The 21,855-nt window shown below is 34.6% G+C and overlaps 1 protein-coding gene across 1 annotated transcript; it reads left to right on the top strand.

Moving 5' to 3' along the window:
* The first annotated feature begins 3,015 nt into the window (after nucleotides 1–3,015).
* Nucleotides 3,016–21,373, top strand: LOC101203960 (ER membrane protein complex subunit 10). The gene is made up of 8 exons (XM_011661897.2): nucleotides 3,016–3,411; nucleotides 4,556–4,618; nucleotides 7,543–7,638; nucleotides 8,882–8,929; nucleotides 10,888–10,959; nucleotides 20,246–20,304; nucleotides 20,767–20,857; nucleotides 20,940–21,373. The coding sequence occupies exons 1-8, from the start codon at nucleotides 3,106–3,108 to the stop codon at nucleotides 21,105–21,107; spliced, it is 903 nt and encodes a 300-aa protein (XP_011660199.1). The 5' UTR covers nucleotides 3,016–3,105; the 3' UTR covers nucleotides 21,108–21,373.
* Nucleotides 21,374–21,855: the final 482 nt, after the last annotated feature.

Raw genomic sequence — 21,855 nt, 5'->3', positions numbered from 1 at the left:
GTTCGCCTATTTTTAGGGACTACAAAACAGGGCTGGATATTGTTCCTGAAATTGATTAAGAGCTTCTTGATGAAACACGAATACCAGTCATGGCAATCAAAATTACATCAGACACCTAGTCACTTTAATCCTCAAACTCAATCGAGCTCAAGCTATGCGGACAAGGTGGTCTCATGAATCAATGACTCCTTTGTTTTACATTTCAAAAAACAGAGCATCAAGACATAGGCTTCTAAAGAGTGAGTCCGGCCAAGATCAACACTCTACTTCTCACCTCGAAAACTTGAATACACATAATTATTGGGTAAGAAAATGCGATGAGGTACTTAAGAAGATTTTAATAACTTGTGGATCATAACAAAGATATTTGTCTACAATGACTAGAACAAAATTACAAGGTTCTCAAAGGATCTGCTTGGAGTGAAGATTACCATTAACCCCTTCTTTGATGATAAAGCTACCATAAAAACTAACCATTGAAAGATAGAAGATCTGATTGTGACTCAAGAAAAATGCTTTAACTATTGAAAGTTCCATTTACTGTTTGAAAAATGGGATGTGATCAAACACTTCAAGCCATCATCTATCATCTATCAAAGAGTTGAGAGGCTGGTTATCCATACATTAGAAATGATCAACCTATAAACTCAATCTTTCTTAGGCCAATGAGTGGGTGAGGTCTCTCAGACTTAGAGTCAACCTATTTACTAACCCTAAAGTAGGTAGGGCGAATTCCATATTGTATCATATGTCCCTAGTCATCCACTCGATCTTACCCTTGAAATTGAAGGCTTATTGGACCAGCGTTATTAAGCTGCTCTCACTTATGCAGATCTAAAGATAATTCTATATGAATAGAAACTCGTAGCTAGCTTAGGATTTATATTAAGTTATCTAGATCATCAATAATCAAAATAGTCAGTTTTATACCGTCAACGGTGTTATAACGTAAAAGTGATTGTTTCATGTTTCCAGTCTTATGTAAACTCTTTACATAGGATGCTCTAATTTCATGTCTCTACATGAACGATTTAAGATCACATCGTTTGTACTAACTACGAAGTAGGTTACATCCATAGTGTCTCCAAAATAAGGCCTCCAATCTTACTAATATACTATAGTCTGTTTAGGCTATATACTCGAATTTGATCCATGTTTATGGCTCTACATAAAGTTAAGTCTACACTTAGCCTCAGGACCTTAGTTTATGGAATTCAAAATTTATAGTATTTAATTTTCACTAACAAGTATTTAATAACCACTTTATTGAATATAATATAATTTTAAACTATAAGTTCTGAGTTCTAGGACATAAATTCTAACAAATTTTATTAATATTGTAATTTATTGGTTTATTTTACGCAATTATACCCTTAAAACTTTCAAAATTAAAAATTAGGCTTTCAAACATATCCAAAATTTAAAATTGGACCAACAAACTTATATAGATGTATAAATTATATTGATTATGTAAGTTTGGGTATTTAATTTTCATCATTTCTTATTAGGATGCATATTGTATTGTTAAAGAAAACGTGAAAACATCTATTGAAGTAAAGAGATTAGTAGATGCACTTGGATAATTTTTTTAATCCACTGGTTGATGTTTAAAATCAATTTTTTTTTTTAAATATAACCATACATTATTTATTAAAGCACTTATTTTATGATTTATTATAGGAAGGAAAAAATAAAAAGAAAAACTTAGTGCACTTATCTAATATCTCATATCATACGAAATGAATAAATTCTTCGTCAAGAAGAAAAAATAAACTTACATAACTTTTTACAGTAAAATGTGATTATCTGTTATGCACATTATACATCAAACAACTAACTTTGGAAGATGGATTGAGTTTGGATAAAAACAAATACATATACAAGAATTTTGTAGAAAAAAGTACGTAGATGTGACGTCTATTTAATTTCAACGGTTGAGTAGTCTTGTTAAATTATTGAAATTTTAAATTTTTTTCAAATTCTAAAATTTATTATCTAATCATAAATTTGTTTTGACTTTTTAATAATTACTTGATAAAGTTATTCAACTTGTAGAACTATTAAAATTCTAAAATAAATTAAACTTAAATTTTTATTATTTTTAATAAATTTTTTAGGACAAAAATGGAAAAACTACTCTCATATTTCTACCTTTAGACGTTCTATTACCTTTAACTATAACTAATAACTAGATTTCAACAAAAGTTACATAATTCAAACGGGATAAAAGTGTATTAACCACACTTCACTATTTTATTAATAAAAAAATTAATTAAATGAAAAAAAAAATAACATGAGCAAAGAATGTATTCTTTTACATTGAACTTAATTACAAACCAATAACTAAAAACTAAAAAATAGTCTTTGACATTCGCATGCCACTTCGTTATTTTTTGAAAATGACGTTTCTGATATTTGTTTCTTTAGTTTTCCACTTTTACATTATTCATCATTGAATTCTCATCAATTTATCTCTATCTTTTTTATTGGGTTCATTGGTTGCTCTTAGACATCGCAACAATACAATGAAGGTTCGTGGGCGCTTTTGTAGCAGCCTTGGCTCACAAATGACTAATTTCTTCCCACCTTTAATTTTTATTGTGAACATGCATATAAAATAAAAAAAATGAGATATTTATATCCAAAGATTTGAAAATGGAAAAGAATTTGAAAAATTAAAATAATTACAAAATAGTTAATATAGAAGAATGTTGAATGTGAATAGGTGAGAGATAGGAATGATTTTAGAGAAATTTTAATGATATAATTAATTGGAAAAAAGTTAAAATTATTAATAGACAATTATTTATTTATAATTAATTTTAAATTAAAAAATAAATAAAAAAAGAAATGAGTGTAAGAAAGAAACAATTGAAAACAAAAAGTTTATTGTGATTCCTATTTTTTTATATAGAGAGATCCATATGAGCGGAGATGATTCTCAAAAAATGCATATATATGACCTTCACAAAGTGCACCATTTCTTAGGTGTGAGAAGTACAGAGGTTATTTTGGACAATTTACCGTTGCTTTCCCTTCAAGTACATCTAATATTTGATTAATCAGTCGAAGGTCACTCACTTCTCGTTCTTCGAAAGTTCAGCCATGGGATTCCGCTGTGGCTTCTTCATCTTCTGCCTCTTGATTTGTTCATCTGTGGCTTTTCAATCCGATGAGCTTCTCCTTGATGATGACGAATTTGAAGGGACGCAGAAAATTCAGTATACCGACGCCGCTCATACTCGATCCACACCTCCTCCAAGTCGTCCGACGTCGACTAGGAGGCGATTTTCAGATCCTGATTCGGATTCTAAGGTTCAATTTCAGCTAGAGCACTCATTTGGGGACTCTGATTTTGCTCCTGCTGGCCTTTTTACTGCACGTCTGAAGACTTCGAGCCATGGTGGTCAGGTGGCTCTATGTCTATGTTCTAAGTTTACTTGTTTTGTTGTGCTGTTTATACTTTGGGAAACTTGGATGGTAATTTAAATGTTAGTTTGTGTAGTTTTTGGAAGAATTTGCACATGCGTTGATTTATTTACTGTTGCTCGTTTCAGTTAAATTTACTGTTTCAAAGATTTGCGATGGATGTCTTTAGTGCTAAATGAGCAACTTGATACCTCAAAGTATTAGTAAAATATCGAGGCCACTATCATGTTTGTCTCCGTCATGGTGATTCTTGGTTGTTAGCCTTATAAAGTGGTAAAATAATTAAAACACTTGTTTTTTGCGAAGTCTTGTGTTTTAGCGGTTCAGGATTAAGGGAACTTTGGGTAGCGAGGTTCTTCTGAAAGACTTCGTTTCTGTTTGGAATCGTATTATTTACCTTGGGATGTGGTTCAAAATGAGGAAGACATCTTGGTTTAGTGTTTGTGTACTCGCATCTTTAATGAGGAGGGAAAGGGTAATGGAAGCCAAATTTAAAGGGGAGGCACAATTAGAGGATATGTTAAAAGTTTCAACTTCTTTCTGGCAGTAAATTTGATGATTTTCCAGCAAAATATTTTTCTTTGATGGTTAGTTCACGGAAAGATGTAGTATCTATGAATGGTATATCCTCTGTTTTCGAGTGTTATCTCTCTCTCTCTTTATATTTATTTTTTATAATGAACTACACTTACATTGAGAAAAGATGAAACAATATAAGCACATAAAAAACTAATTCCACAAAGAAAAGGGATTTCTACTAAAGAAAGGGAGTCAAATCAAGCAAAATAAGACCTAAAAGATAATTACAAAAATAAATTGGCTATGATGCCCGGAGAGAAACATAAAAGCTAGCGACCAAGCATTTTCAAGTGTTAGCCTTTCGAAACTTTTGTTTTGTTGTTTATGATTTTAATGATATGCAAATTCAATACACTTTCTTCTTCTGGATATTCATGGAGGTAATAAGTTTAATTTTCCTTTAGTTTCTCCCTTTTTATGTTATTTTAGCAACTGACAACTTTTTTTTTATATATTTTAAAATATGTATAATAATTCAGTAAGGATCCTAAGCTATTAGCTATTACACATGCTTATTGCAACTGACATGTTCTTCTATCTTCGATAGTCACTAACAAAGATGCGGTTTTCACGAGATGCTTTTACCGAAGAGGACAGGAAGAAGTTCACGGTAACAACTCTCCACCTTAGTTATTTCTTTTTGTAAATTGCTTGCACAATTTTCAAAATCTGGATTGAAGTTCCATTTAATTTTGTATGTATTTATTATTATAAATATTATTTCTTTTTAGAATTTGTTATGCCAGTGCTCCTCTTCCACTCTTCATTTTCTTCTCCATTCATAATCTTCATCCATTTTAGCCTTCCAAGTTTTGCTTATTTCTCCTTCAGAATATGAGGCCTAACAGTTGTCGTGTGGGGAAAGAGGTCTACACTATTTCTCATCTTTCTTCATTGTTATTCATCACAAGGGACTTCTTTGGTTCGCTGAAGCTCTAATTGACCTTATGCACTGCTCAATCAACACACTTCTTTAGGCATGCTAAGGTAGAGTTTGGGAATTTCCTGTTAAGTAAGAAGTTGAACCGTTTTGGTTGGATTATTGAATGTATGGTTACAAAATCCATATGGCTTTAGATCAGTAGTAATAGTTCTAGTTGGCTACAATAAAAGGGGTTGGCTTGGTTTTTGGTAAATGATTCATGATGCTTGCTTAAATCGTTTGGCTGGGTGTAATGAACTAGACGGAGTTTCATATGTTGAATTGCTTCAACGGAAGAATCATTATGCTGCTATAGTAGATTTTTTTTGCCTTATTCTATGCCTCCAGATCCTTCACCTCAATGTTTCTCAATTACCAAAGAAAAAGATTTTAGAGTTTGGGTAAGAATGGCAAATAATGGCAGGGTATGTGTGGAAATGGAATGTCGTTATATTGTTGGGAAAGGGTGTAGAGGTTGTTATCGGGTTTTTTTGGGTTAGAAACATTCCATTGATGAATGAAATAATCCAAAGAAGTAGAAGAGAATCCGGTAGAAACAGTGAAGCCCAAACATAAAGGAGATGACCATCCAAGAGATAACATAAGAAGAACAAGGAATATAAGTTGAAATATGTAATGGCCTTGCAAACGAAGAGATAGTTCCCATAAAGGAAAAGTGGAAAAGGGTACAAGCTGATGATGTACATCCAAAATAGACCTGATTTCGCAATAACCCATAACCAAGAGAAGAATCTAGAATGATGTCACGATCAAACCAAAAGACAGTTTAAGAATGATGCCATGATCAAACGAAGAGGCAGATGGATTGACTTCATGAAGAAATGTTTTTACTTCTTTGCTGGTGATGGTTCTTCGAAAAATTTAAAAACAACTGGTGGGGTTACCTTTTGTGGATAGGGGATTTTTTTGCTGATTACTGGGTCCTTGAACCATTGCTGCCAGAGCATTGTTTTCGAAACTGTGGGTTGGAAGATTTCATTGAGTTCTTTTGAGCAAAGGATTGCATAGACAAGATAGTTTTGAAGCAGCTGGTTGCCTCTTCTTGATGTTCTCTTTCTCCTTTCATCTTGAAGATTTTGGTGTGCAAGATTTCAGATTCAAGTGGGCTCTTTTTTGAGAAAGCGTTAAGTTGTGCTTTGTATTTAGCTTTCTACTGATGTTTCAAATTTTAGTTGCTTTGATTAGCTCGTTGTTTTTCTGTTTGTAATGGTTCTTTGAAAGGTTCTTTTTATGAGGTTTGGAATTTTGATGTAATTAATTTGTTTTGTATTGGGAAGGTTTAAGGGTTTTATTTTTGCTTATTGGATGTGATGAGGGTGCTATGGGGTTGTCAACCTAGTTGAGATGTCTAGGGGCGCCTGTTGATCTTCCCCCTTATCACTCTTTGTATATCTCTCATGTACTTTGAGCTTTGTCTCTCTATTTTTCTATATATTAATGATAGTGAGACTCGTTTCCTTCTAAAAAAAAGTAATTTTTTTTTATTTTGGCTACTGGTTGGTTTTCTGTGTTTAGTGGAGGGCCTTATTCATAGCTTCATCATTTATTTGCAAGCTCTCTAAGTCTTCGAGACGAACATATTTGCAAAGTTCTTAGTTCCTTAAGTATGTATTTGTTTTCTTGGTTATCCTTATCTCAATAAGTTGGTATCCTTATCTCAAGGAAGCTTCCCAATACGTGTTTACTACATTAAGTGTGCCTCCTTTGCTTGGGAAACAGTGATCTCTTAATACACTTCTTCATTTTCTGTCCTTTCTCACCTAATTGTTGGTTTAGCACATTTTCTATGCTCAAATCAGTTTGAGTCTTTGATGGTTCGTTTAGCGCCAATGTGCTCCAATTATTGAGGGGGCCTTATTTATAAAAAAAAACCTTTTCTAATTTGGGTTATTTTGATAAAAGCGCTTCTAGCTGAGTTTTGGTTTGAACGTAACCAACGCAACACATCTTCCATGATAAAAAAAAGGGATTGGGTTGACATCGTAGAGATCTCTAAAAGAAACGCAGCGGTTTGGTGTTCTTCAAATGCAGAATTCATATCTATACAGGACATCTGCCTCAATTGGACCGCCTTCATCTGATGAGTTTCAATGTAGTTTCCCCCAATTTCCAGTTCAGAATTAGTGCTTCTGTAGTTTGGATGGGCTTTAATATGTATTTCTGCCATTATGTTTTTACTTTTCAGCCTTGATTTTGTCTACCGTAGGTAGCTTCTATTGTTATTTATGTTGTTACTTTGGTCTTTTCATGACCTTAGTATTGTTCTTGTTCTTTGTATTTTGGATATGATGAGGGTGATATGGGGGTGTCAACCTAGTTGAGTTGTCTGGGCGCACCTTCTGATCCTCTCTCTCTTCCCCTTCTCTTGGCTTCCCTATTATTCTCATTGTATAGCTCTCTTGTACTTTGAGTTTATTAATAATAAAGAAGCTTGTCTCCTTTTCAAAAAAAATAAGTTGGTATGTTTTGTTTGTATTTTTTTTTTTCACTCTTGAGTTTGTATCCCTTGAACATTTATTCCCTTTCATTATATCAATAAGAGGTTGTTTCTTGTTTGAAAAAAACTATAATTAATTTTTTTTTTTTTGTAGACCTTGTTGCAAGAAGATGGTTTCTACACCGTTAGATTGGGAACAAATGTTTTGGAGTCCTCAGGAGAGAGCTATGTTTACTCATCAGTGAAATCAGTAAGTTAATTGAAGATCATTGATTATAGCTTATCATGGTGTCTATCCGATGGGTGAGTATGGTGGTAAAGATCAATCACAATCCAAGAAGTCATAGGTTATAAACCATGGTAGTCAAGGACTACTTATTTTGATCAGGAGTTTTCTGACAACAGTTTTTTCGTATTACATCGTGCTATCTACCTCTTAATCTAGCAGTCCGGAATATGGAATAAGAAAAGATTTGTATATACTTGGGCACGTTGTTGCTTGTTGCATTTGTATGTAATTTTTTATGCTTTATAGCTCGTTCACTGATCTGTAGTTTTGTTCACATTATTTCTCCGTGCATTATTCTTCAGAAACATATTGCACAGTAAATTCCATCACAGTTCTGTTGGCTTTCAAGAGTCATGAGATAAATTGGAAAGAGTTGTTATACAATTATTTGTTGGGGGAACAAAGTTTGTGTACTTCAATTAATAGGAAAGATGAAAAGGAAAGGGATATTTTGAATTCTTCCAATTAATCGTTGGGGGAACAAAGTTTGTGAATTTCTTAGAATCGACTATTGATGATTGTTCTTTGGAAGAGGTCGAGGGGAGAGAGCTCAATCCTAGCTAACCTGTAGAACGTTTGGAGGAAAATATTGAGAGAGAGTCTGGAGGAGAAAGGGCAGCAGAGACCATGGGAATTGGTTTGTTGAAGGGCAGGGCTGATATTTGAGTAATAGAATATGAAGAGGTTTCTTGAGTCTAATGTTGTAGTTTGTTTAGTTTATGAGGCTTTTTGTTTTTAATTTTATTTAATTTATCATTATATTTTTTTTGTGGTAAATATTGGTGTTATTTTGTTTTATTTTCAAATTTGTGCGTTTAATCTTTGTTAATAACGTGTCATGTTTGTTTTCTACTACAATCAGTTGAAACAAGTCTAATTTTTATTACTACGTTAGTTTAAAAATATTATAAAAACAATAAAAATATGTCATGTTTGTTTTCTGTTACTTAAGCTGACGAAACACTGATGCTTTTTAACATACTTTGAATTTATGAGGTTAAATGTCATTATTTGGTATGTAGGGATACTCTTTCTAATTTCTACTAAAGCAATATTAACTTTATATTTGATTCATTATATGTACAAGACTTGTTTCCCACAACTCGTAGGCTATATGTGGTGTGATCTTTGTCTTTTGATTTCATGTTCCTATTTTTAGATGAAGGTTCTTATTTAACCCGAACTTTTCATTTTATAATTTCAGAGATGTCTTGTGCGAGGAGAGTTGGATGAGCATTTTGTCATACACATGGTAATCTCAACCTTTTGTTTCCATCAAACATTATTTTTATTACTTCTCATTAACCTTTTCATGAAAGGAACTTTCATGTTTTAACAATGGTTATGCTTCCTTTTAAAATTGATTACAGTGAATTTGCATAAATTTTTATGCCTTTTTTTAATGACATGTATCAACTATGGAATTAGTTGAGAAGTGTGCTAATTGACTTGGACTCTTTTGTTTATATAAAAAATAAAATGTAGTGTGAATTGTTTAATGACAATATTGAAAACTTTTCCTATTCCTTCGAAGCATATGGCGCTTTTGGGTATGAGTTCATATAGCTTAGTTTCTTGCAATACTCATTTGGGGGTGCTCTACTAAAGTACTTCGTGGCCTCATGGTGGAAAACATCAATTTCATGTCTTATTAACTCCTTACATTGTGGGGTCCACGACTTCACAACTTCGCTCCTTGCCTCTAATGCTCCCATCAAGTTATTAGGTTTAGACAAAGGGAAGAACTTGCATTGGCACATCATACTATACATATGGAAAAATACATTTTTGGTCCATAGGTTTTGGGTCTAGTGTCTATTAGGTCCCCATCTTTCAAAATGTTATACTTTTAGTTATGAAGTTTTGAGTTTGTTTTCAATTTAGTCAAGAACTTTCAAAATGTTGCAATTTTACCATTGAAATTTTAATTTTGTTTCAACTTAGTTACTAGGTTTTAAGATTTATACGTTTAACCTTTATTTTTTACTAAATACTCACTTTGTTTTAGTTTTTGGCATTAATCTCTACTATTTAATCTAAGGACACATTGAAAAAAACATCCTTAAAGTATGATGGTAGTTACAATAATACCCTTAAGCTTTCAATTTTAACATTGGGTCTTTAAATTTATTTAAGTGTCAAAATTGGGTCAAGTTGTACCTTCATACTTACGTAATTATATAAATTGTAACTTTTGTGTAGGCTTGATGATGAAATATTAAATTTTATTTTAATAGTGATGAAAAATAGTGAAACTTAATTATTTATAATTCTTGTAAATTAACTAGTATTTGAGCCTTTTGTCTCTTTACGCTATATCAATGAAAAGTTTTGTTTTCTTTCAAAAAAAGAAAAAAAAAACTCATAGTCCATAGACAATAGACATTACCACTAAAGATGGAAATTGAGTACTTAGTGAAAAATCGAGGTTAAAAATGTTAATTAGACTAGGAACAAAATTGAAAAAAACTCAAAGCTTAAAGGTACCTATGAACTAAATTGAGACCAAACTTAAAATGTAAGAACTAAAACTAAAAGTGTAACATTTTGAAATGTAGGAACTAAATATAAACTAGACCCAAAACCTAGGGATCAAGAAGGTAATTTCCCCAATTATATATTTGGAACAAGGAATGAGACTGCCGACATCCGGACATTGTCCTGCTTCTGCATTTTGAAAGCTGTGCTGTGTGCACTAATATACAGATTTTTTTGTTGGTGGGGTAGGGGGAGGGGATAGATGACAATGGTTATAAAATGAATTGGAGCAACGGGACCTTTTGTAACTATTCTGTAATTGGAGAAATGGTAGGCCTTTTAGAGGAGTGGATAAAGACCCTAGTGAGATTTGGTCTTTTGCTTGTTTTCATGTCTTTTTGTGGACTTCGGTTTCAAAGACCTTTTGTTACTATTCTAGGCATCGTTTTACATAGTTGGACTCCCTTCCTGTAAGTAGTTGCTTTTGTGGGCTGGGTGTTTTTGCTCGACTCTGTATTCTTTCATCTTTTTCTCAATGAAAGTGGTTATTCTTGTAAGAAAAAATAATTTGAAGCAACAAGAATAACTTTAATACTGCTGAACAAATATCAAGTTAAGATATTCACTCAAGTGTCTATATCTGAATACACTTGCAAATGCCAAATTATCATATCTGAAATGTCCTGGTACTTAATCTCATTGTCCTAACATTTTCTGCTGTTTTGCTTCTAGGATGGTGTTAATATTTTGGCTATTAATTATGGTACCCCTGGTGCATGCCCTTTTCCCAGACAACTGAAACTTGTAAGTTTTCCTTTCACTTATAATTGGTTTTGTTCCTAATGATGACTACAAGCATCTGACCATATATGGAGAATCGAAGTGATGATATGAATTAATCTATTGATAGTTGCTGAACTAGACTTAGAGTTATCAAAATTGGTTTGAGATTTGCTTGGTTTTCTTTCCTCTTTCTCGTCTCAGTAAACACCAAACTTGCATTTCGTCCCTGTTGTAGTTGTTGCTATTGCTACCTATTGTCAGTTGTAATTGTCTTTCTTCTCATCATTGTGGGTTTTTCATACTGTTTTTTTTCTCTCTCTCTCTCGTTGTTGCGTTTACTTTCTCCTTTGTCTTGTCTTCACCATCTTCTATTGGTATCGTCAACGTTTTGTAGTTGTCGATTTCCATTGTCGTTGTGGGTTTTCAATGTTTTTTGTATTTTTTTATTAGGCAACATGAGGTTCTGTCTTAAAATCAACTAGCAACAATGAGTGGAGTACGGTAACCCATGTATTTTATAAAAAAAATTAGGTTCCTTGATTTGTCAATGTGAGATCCTCAGCATGCTCACTGTAATATAGAATTCAGAGAAGTATATTTCTTATTCATATTGAGTCAAAGGAATGTTACATATAAATAGAGAATAAACCCTAGACACTATGTACAATTACAATAAAGGACATATGATATAAATATAAGTATAAATATAAATATATATATCATAACACTCACCATTAAGATGGTGCTTCTTTGGGTTTACCATATTCTTGCATCGAATCTCAAATTTTGTTTTTGGTGCAAATGTCCGTTTGGCTTTATAGGCATTAATACCATATTAGATAATATGGGGTAATGAAATGAGTAGCCCATACATCTTATAAAATTTGTGAGGTCTCTTAATTTTCTTCAATGTGGGATCCTCAACATTTTTTCTCCTTTCGTCCATAGTTGTACAATGACAATTAAAGAAAGAAAAACACATTTTCTCTTTCCCTTTCGCCAATTGTTCTCCTTCCTTCACCAATGCCCTTTTATCTTTCAGTTTATCTCATTGGTCTACAACTTTGGTTGAGTTTTCCAGCCTTCATGGGCACTCGATCATACCCTCCACCTCTCCTTGATCCAATTTAATTAAAGCATTTTCTGCAAACAAAGGGTTGATAATGGCATCCTTATGAAAAAGACATCTTTATTTGTTTCAACGATCTCCTTCCAAACATTAAACTCAATTAGTCTTGAGAAATATATATGTTGATTATTTCCTTTGTTAGATTATACATACAATTACGATAAAGGACATATATTATAAATATATATCATAACACTCCCCCTCAAGCTAGAGTAAATATGTCGATCATGCCTAGCTTGTTGCACAAATAGCTTATCCTTGCTCCATTAAAACCTTTAGTCAAAATATCTCCCAATTGTTTTCCAGTCTTCACATATCCTGTGGACACCAACCCATCTTGGATTTTCTCACGAATGAAGTGACAATCCACCTCAATATGTTTAGTTCATTCATGAAATATTGGATTAGATGCAATGTGAAGTGCAACTTGATTATCACACCATAATTTAGTTGGCACTGTAATACTAAAGCCTATCTTAGATAATAGTTGGTGAATTCAGATTATTTTGCACACAGTTTGTGTCATAGCTCTATATTTTGACTCAACACTCAAACGAGAAACAACATTTTGTTTCTTACTCTTACATGATACTAAGTTTTTGCCTACAAAGACACAATATCCCACCCAATCAGCATCAAGAAAACATTCAACTCTCGTATGTTCATGATCTTTGTATAAGATCCCACATTTAGGAGTAGCTTTTAGATAACACAAAATCGGCTCTACTGCAGCCCAATGATCCACTGTAGGGGAAGACATGAACTAACTTACAACACTTACAGAATAAGCAATATCTGGTCGACTCACCGTTAAGTAGTTCAACTTCCCAACTAATCTCCTATATCTATCAGGATCTTTACATAATTCCCCTTCTTTAACAAGTTGATTTGGCATCATCTGCGTACCCCTTGGTTTGACTCCTAATTTTTCTGTCTCAGACAACAAATCAAGTACATATTTTCGTTGAGACAAATAAATACCTTTCTTGCTTCTCATCACTTAAATGCCTAAAAAATATTTCAATTGGCCCAAATCTTTTGTATGAAACTGGCCCTTAAGGAAAATTTTGAGAGACTAAATACCCGATGCATCATTTCTAGTAATAACAATATCATCAACTTATACAACTAATAAAACTATGCCATTGTTAGATCAGTGATAGAAAACATATCAGATGTACTCTTCTGCATGTCAAAGCATACAAGAGCTTGACTAAACTTACGAAACCAACCATGTGGACTCTGTTTCAAACCATACAAAGATTTTCGAATGCGACATACACTCCTGAGCAATAAACCCAAGTGGTTGCTCCATATAAACTTCCTCTTGAAGATCACCATGCAGAAAAACATTCTTAATGTCAAGTTTATGCAAAGGCCATTTATGGGTAGCAACCATGGAAAGAAATAGGTGGATGGAAGTTAATTTGCAACTGGAGAAAAATGTATCTGAATAATCAGTTCCATATATTTGAGCATAACCTTTGGTAACAAGGCGAGCTTTCAATCGAGCACTGTTCCATCAGAATTCACCTTGACAACAAACACCCACTTACAACCAATGGCCTTCTTTCTTGCAAAATGAGATACCAAATCCCAAGTACCATCATCATCTAAAGCAGTTATCTCCTCAATCATTGCATTACGTCAGCCAGGATGAGATAAAACTTCATGAACAGTGTTAGGAATAGATGTGAAGTCAAGAGACGTAATAAAAGCATATATGGGGGGGAGACAACTAGTGATAGGAAACAAAGGAAGAAACAGGGTAAGTACACTTGTGTTTACCTTTGCGAAGAGCAATGGGAAGATCATCACTTGGCCTCGGATTGCATGATGAAGGAGGCATTGATGGAGGACATGAGTCTGAAGGTTGTGGTGGAGGTCGTCGGGAGTAAACTCGAGAAATCATCAGGCGGGAAGGAGGTGCATCAGTGGAAGAGGATGGTGTGGGAGAGGTAACCTCATATATTATATATATAACAAGATTGTCATCCTCCCCCTGACACGAACTTGATGGTGATGAAGTAAAGGATGTATCCTCAAAAAATGCAATATCAGGCGAAACAAGATATCTTTTAAGGGTAGGACAATAACAACGATACCCATTTTGAACACGCTAGTAACCTGAAAAGATACACTTCAAGGATTTGAGATCTAACTTAGTATGATGAGGACAAACGTTGCGAACAAGACAGACACAATCATTATCTTTTCAGGTTACTAGCGTTAAATTGGACACAGACCCAAAATATCATAATGAACTAACTTAAATGGGCACTTGCTTGTTTATTGACTTGAGGACTCGAACTAAGACGATGAAATTTTGCAAATTGACATGAATCACAATTTAAAGAGGATGAAGACCTAAATTTGGGATAAAGTTTCTTCAACACGAACAAAGATAGATGACCTAAACGACAATGGACTTCAAAGGTAGAAGGAACGACATGACACATCACAGCTTGCCGTACTTGGTGATTAAAGAGATAAAGGCGTCCCAACTCATATCCTCTACCAATAATCTGCTTCGTCAAGCGATAATCAAGAAATAACAAGACAACAAAATTTAGGTCATGAGTAAGTTGACTAGTGGAAATTAAATTAAAGGATAAGTTAGGAAAATGTGACACAGAAGACAGAGAAAAGGATGGGGTAAGGTGAATAGTGTCAGAAGCAAGAACAGAAGACGTGGAGCCATATGCCAATGTGACAGATGAAAAAGGGGCAGGGGACAACAGTCTAGAAAATAGGCGAGAATTACCTGTAATATAGGCTGTGGCACCAGAGTCTGACCCATTTGGTAGATGATGTAAGAAGAAACTTTGTATTATCTGAGCCAACAGTGTATGCGATAGGAGTAGAGAAAGATGACGCTTGTAATGAATCTTGGTAGTTCTGAAACTTAGCAAACTCATCTGCAGAAATAGTAACTGATGCCTCTGGTATATCATATGTGGAAGCTATCTGAGCATGTTGAGATCGTTGACTATTCTTATACAACAATTTCCGACAATCACGTTTCATATGGCCTGGCTTACCACAGTAGTTACAAATAATCTCTGGAGATTCTGGTTTTCGATGATCATAACTGTTCCACTGAATATTGCTATCCATCGCTCGAGGTGCCCAGGAGTTACTGTTCTTGCTAATGAGAGCACTACTGGATTGAGGAATAGACACACCAGTCGGAGAGCTTTCAATGCGAAAGACACGACTAAAAGCATCGTCTAATGATGGAATCTTAGAGTCATAGAGAATCTGTGCCTTCACCATTCCAAATTCAGGTAAAAGTCCATTTGAAAAGATCACAACCATCTTTTCTCGTTGAGCTTGTTGAACTTTAACATCAGGACTAAAGGGTAACGACAAAGAAAGCTCGACAGTTATCTTCTTAAGGTGGTTAAAATAGCTGGTAACGAATTTTGCTTTTTGTTCAGCATAAAAAAACTGCATACAAACCTCAAACATTCTATGTACTCACAGTGTTCCAAAAGTTCCAAAAGTTCTTTAATAGACTCACAGTGTTCAACCAATCCAATTATTTCCACTATCAAATAGATCGAGGTCTTGCCAAATCCTTTTTATGGACTGAAAGTAATGTATAATGGAGTTGCCTTCTCATCGTACATCATCCCGTTTAAGATTCAACTCAAATACGTGTGACCGGTTGCCAAAATAAAATACATTTGAGAACACTAACCCATAATTCCTTGGTTATAGAATAGCACCTGTAGTTACAGCTGATGTCTTCAACCATGGAATTTACTAGCCAAGTCATAACCATGGAGTTTTCGGCATCCCACTCGGCAAATGAAGGATCAATTAGGCTACGGGTGCTTTCTTCTACAGTAATGTAACCAATATTCCCTTGTCCATAAATATACATCCAAACCCTAAACCCTAAACCCTTTACCTGAATATAGAAAATCTAAAAATTCCAAAAGTTCTTTAATAGATTCACAGTGTTCAACCAATCCAATAATTTCACTCTCGATGAAGTTTTTGATCTGAAGATATAGACGGACATCATCACGAAGCCAATCCTTCTTCTTCTTTGCATCTTCTAGGGGATCTTTGGTCATATGATCATCCATATCAGTACTTCTCAAATAGAACAAAGTTGTCCGATGCCAATCATAATATTTAGATCCATTTAACTTATGTTATGTGATCTTAGAGGCTAAGGGAATAACATTAGAAGATACCAAATTTTTTATGTTGGCCATACTGCACACTGATTGTAGTCCACTTAAACAAAAAAAAAATCAATCCAAACAGCTGCAAAATTGGAACAAAACCCTAGAACGATGACGTAGCCTTTAGTTTTCATCAAACCCGAATACTCTTTGATGGACCCAATTGCACAAACTGATCGGAAAAAGAGGTTCGAGACAAGCCCAGAAGATGAAGGTCAAATCAGAGTCTTCACGTGCTCCTGCGCGTCGGCGTGTGGATGCTGTGCAGAGATATTCGGGCGGCGCATAAAACTCATGCACGGTGTTTCCTGGCGATCGGCAAAGGTAGACTACGACGGACAGCGATGGCGCTTCTTATGGTCTGTGCAATGTTGACAAATGGCCAGTCGAAGATGACCTAAACTTAAGCCTAATGGAGAAGAAAGCCACCAACTATGATATTCCAAATTCCAAACCTTAACGACTCTGGACCTCTGGTATCATGTAATCAAGAATTCAGAGAAAAGTATATTTCTTATTCATGTAGAGTCAGAGTAAAGTTACATATATAATAGAGCGAGAACAAATAAACCCTAGATTGTATTTACAATTACGCATATATTATAAATATATATCATAACGGGTCCCAAATTGTTTGGATGTATATTTATGGACAATGGAAGATTGGTTACATTACTGTAGAAGAAAGCACCCGTAGCCCAATTGATCCTTCATTTGCCGAGTGGGATGCCGAAAACTCCATGGTTATGGCTTGGCTAGTAAATTCCATGGTTGAAGACATCAGCTGTAACTACGGGTGCTATTCTACAACCAAGGAATTATGGGTTAGTGTTCTCAAATGTATTTTATTTTGGCAACCGGTCACACATATTTGAGTTGAATCTTAAACGAGGTGATGTACGATGAGAAGGCAACTCCATTATACAATACTTTCAGTCCATAAAAAGGTTTTGGCAAGACCTCGATCTCTTTGATAGTGGAAGTCTACAGAAGACCAAAAGCATTACAGGAAAACTGTCGAAGATGGTCGTATTTACAAATTCCTTGTCAGTTTTAACATTGTGTTTGGTTTGATGAGGTTAGAGGTAGGATACTTGGGAGAACTACTCTTCCATTAATTAGTGATGTTATTTTTCTGAAATTCACAAGGAAGAATGTTGCAGGAATGTCATGATTGACAAAAAACCTGTTGATTTAGTTGAGAGTTCTACATTGGTGATTGAAAATACTGCTTTGAAGGTGTCTAACCAATCCAACAAGATATGAAAAATCTTGTGTCTGGTGTGATTATTGCAATAAACCTCGGCATATGTTTAGTTAGTGTGTTCTCAAAATTTTTTCGGTTGTAGTGGCTATGTTTAAGTCGGATTGATCATATGGTTGCTTGGTTTGTATTGGGCCTATTGGCTGCATGTAGCCTTTTGATCTTTAATTACTTAGGTTGGACTCCTTTTGTTTAGATATGACGAGGGTGCTATGGGGGTGTCAATTTAATTGAGATGTCCGAGTGCACCTGTTGAACCTTTTATTTCTATTGTATAGCATTTGCTCATTGCATAACCCTCTTGTATATTTTTATTAATGCACGAGTTTGTTTTGTTTTCAAAAGAGAAAAAAAATCAACCCAAAAATGCTTTGGAACATGTATTTGAAAGAATAATGTTCGTCCAGTTTCAAGAAGATGCTTAATTCCTTTGTTCCCCAACCCCATTCTTGGGATTGAGCATCAACCCAAGATGATTGGTGAATGATTTCATATATTCAAAGGTTCGAATTGAGTGCTTCTGAAAAACTCACCAGCATGATCACTTCTCAAGGTAATTTAGAACGATTTTTCATAAAATATAACCAAGTTATGCGAGAGAGATTATTAATAAAGGTAACAAAATATCGAAATTTAGTTTTGGACACAAATGAACTCAGAGCCTAAATATCAAAGTGAACTAATTCGAAGGGGAATTTGCCCGTTTATGAACTCGAGGGCTGGAGGCTAGAGCTAAGACGATGAAATTTGGCAAGCTGAAATGAGTTACAGTTCAATGAAGACAAGTTATGAACTTCAGGACAAAGCTTTCAAGAGTGAGAGAGATTGATGACGAGGACGACAATGGGCATCAAAAGGTAAAACAACTCCAGAACAAGCAACGGTTGTTGATATCAATTGTTGGTGATCAAAACTGTAAAGTCATCCAGATTGATTTCTTTATCAGTAATTTTCTTTGTTACAAGATTCTGTAACAAGCAATAGTCAAGATAGAATGAAACAACAATTAAGGTCAGGAGTGATTTAACCAATAAACAACAATTGGGATTACCTGTCATATGAGCACTGGAGGCTATGACCCATTGTGTAGAGAAGGAAAGGAGACAATGAGTAGAGAAGGAAAGGAGACAATGATTCATGTTACATAAATTAGCAATGGTTGTAATGGGGACACATGCTAATGATGAAGGAGATGCTTTCGACGAGTTTTGGTACTTTTGAGATTTAGTATACACTATTCGGACCATGGATAGATTGAGTCGGGCAATTGAACGAAATTAGACATCACTATGGGATCTTGTTTGGCCATAGCATAGTAACAGCCACACCAACAAGTTTCACCAAACCAAATGAGCAAAATCAGCCACAGAAACAAGCAAACCAGCCACAAAAACAAGCAAAACAGCCACAACCCGTAAAAACAATTAGATTTTCATCAGTTATCGTCACACCCAAATGGATTTCAATGAGATCAAAGGCACAAACTGACTGAAAACCAAGGATCTGAGATGCATCTAACCATTGACAACCCAAATTGGAACTAAACAGTAACAAACCTAAGAATAAAAGCACCTGATTAGATTTCGAAGGAACCAAATTCACAGACCAACTGAAAAATACAAAGTGAGGTGAACCTGGTCGATGGAGCACAAAATGGAGCTACCATACGCCTGGGCGTGGGGGACGAGTTAGCTTCTTCTGGTAGGCATGAAGCTCACCTTCGACTTCTTCCGACGAGCTACGAACTCAGATAGGGGCGGATGACAGTGGCGCCCTTTCCAAGGTGGGCAGTGTCAACAAACGGCCACTCGAACTTGGTTGCCCAAACTTAAACCCTAATGGAATGTAGTTGTTAAAGAATAACAAAATTGACGAATGTTCTAATCCCTATATGTCTCTGATAGCATGTTGTAGTTAGAGTGAAGTATGAAATAACACGTTCACTCTATACAATAGAATTCAATATATATAGTATAGTTATACCATTGAACCCTAAATAAAAACTAGTAAACTACAATAAAGGACAAAAGACTGACGAGCTCCTATATTTACATATATACCATAACAAAATGAATGCCCGCCTATTCAAGTTTAGTTCTTAAATAGAGTAATCTTCATAAGTTTTTGAAAGTGTACACCATGAGGACGCATTTAAGCTGAACAAAATTAATTGGTCTGATCAAGGGGAAGTCTTATGAAAACTCAGGTTTCGTTCAAACCATAACTCAGCTTCCAAAGCTTTAACCGCGTTGCTCCAAAGTATTTGGGTATCTTCTTAAGAGCTGGACCAACTAAAATCTGGAAAACATTGTCACTAAAAACACCACCAAATGTCCAACATAGGTTAAACCCTCCTAGGCATTGGGAGAGCCATCTTGGGAGCAATCTTTTTGCAGTGGGCTTGGTTGGCTTTTCACAAAAGATGTTCTTGTTCCTAGGTTCATTTGGAAAATGCATGAGAGCTGACTACGGACTTGATTATACATAATATTATAGATCATTGCTTGGTTATCATCTGAGTCAATGACATGACACTAATCTGAGTAAAACAGCTTACCATTCAGAAGTATTAACTTGAAAGTATCTGGTGCTTATAGACAATAAGGTAGATGATTAATTATATATTATGATGTAAAATTAGTGTTCTTGAACTGTATTTTTCATTTGGCTTGTTGCTTCTGTTCACTAACATTCAACACATGGTCTTTCCTTCAGCCTTCAAAATGGTCTTTCAACTCCTTCACGTTTTTGAAGAGCGGTGAGCAGGCTCCTAGGTAAGTGCATTTTTACATTTACCTTTCTATTTCGTGTGTCGAACCTAATCTTATTAGCTTACCCTGATGCTGCTGCAATATGGATGTGTTCTTGAAAAGTGAAGAATCTTGAATAAACATTAGAATTCTTATCCAAATTCTAAAAGTAGAAGCAAGTTTTCAACCTTCTTTTGGTAAAAAGTTGATAGCAAAAGGAAAAAATCTATAGGAGGGAGGGGTTTTTGTAACTTTAATTTTAAGAAAGCAGCAGGTCATCAAATGGGCCCTCGACACTTCTCGAACAGACTGCTAATATTATTTCTTTGTTTCCGTGTATTCAGAGCAGTAATCTGTTTTCATTACTTTAACAATCAGTTTTGTTTCCATTTTAAAAAAATAATTTAATGTCGTCTAGAATTAGTTGACACTGGAATTATTATATTCTTGGTGCATCCAATGCTCAAGTTTAGATTCAATGCACAGGACACCTGTATTTGCTGAGGATATTCTTGTTGGTGAGACTGGAGAAGGGGAAGGTGTAAAGCCACCTGAGAAGTCATTTTGGGCTAAATATGTGAGTTTCTATAAAAGAACAATTGTTTCATAAGCTTAAATTTTGATATATTCTTACTGGATTTTTATCCCTATTATGCCAGTGGATGTACCTGATACCACTTGGATTGATTGTTATGAATGCCATAACACAAGCAATGAACATGGCTGAAGAACAGGTTAGTGGCCAAGCAGCAGGACAAGCACAACCACAGCAATCAGCTGCTGCAGTACAGCGCGGACCAGGTTCTTCTGCAGTACGACGAAGATAGAAACTTTAGTTGAGTTAGAAAAATGGGCAGGAAGGCACCTGTATGAGTCGGTTTGTTTTCCTCGTAGTTTTCAACGTAATGATTGAACATAGCAATTTCTTTTTCATTTTTCTTTCTTTTTGGCGATGTATTCTAGCTTTCAGTAGCAACAGAAACTTTGTTAAAGAGCAGAATTCTGTAAATCCCATTTATTTGTTTGACCGATCAATTTCCATTTGAGATTCCCAGTTAAATTTACTCTGAAACATTTATATATTATTTTCGAATGAGAATGATGCTGATGATAACCAATGCCATGGGTAAAAATATGAATAACTTAACGACGATTTTAACCACTCCCTCCTATTAAAATTTGTTGAAGGTTCAACTAGTAGAAATGAATATTAAACTTGAGGATGGAATATCCACTAGTCGAAATGAATATTAGTTTGAGGATAGAATACACAACTAGTAGAAATGAATATTAGTTTGAGGATAGAGTACATAAAATAGACTTAAATCTAAAATAGACTTAAATGTATGAATATTAGTTTGAGGATAGAGTACATAAAATATACTTAAATCTAAAATAGACTTAAATGTATAAAATGACTTAAATGTTTAAGTTTATGGATTATGATAAATTTGATTATTTCAATGTTTATGTTATTATTTTAGATTATGTTTGCTAATCTGTAACTAAGATCGGTGTGGTATACTGTTAGGACTCCACTCTTTTAAACATCAACAACCCAACAGAGACAGTACT

The sequence above is a fragment of the Cucumis sativus genome, chromosome 1 (assembly GCF_000004075.3).
Source record: "Cucumis sativus cultivar 9930 chromosome 1, Cucumber_9930_V3, whole genome shotgun sequence".
Taxonomy (NCBI): Eukaryota; Viridiplantae; Streptophyta; class Magnoliopsida; order Cucurbitales; family Cucurbitaceae; genus Cucumis; species Cucumis sativus.
The sequence above is the reverse complement of the archived record's forward strand: the minus strand, read 5'-3'. Positions and strand labels throughout refer to the sequence as shown.

Excerpts from the sequence above, each read along its gene's own strand:
- LOC101203960 (XM_011661897.2), top strand. The coding sequence starts at position 3,106 with ATGGGATTCCGCTGTGGCTTCTTCATCTTCTGCCTCTTGATTTGTTCA. Across the intron at positions 7,639-8,881 it reads TTTACTCATCAGTGAAATCA|AGATGTCTTGTGCGAGGAGA; the intron begins GTAAGTTAATTG and ends TTATAATTTCAG. Across the intron at positions 10,960-20,245 it reads TTCCCAGACAACTGAAACTT|CCTTCAAAATGGTCTTTCAA; the intron begins GTAAGTTTTCCT and ends TCTTTCCTTCAG.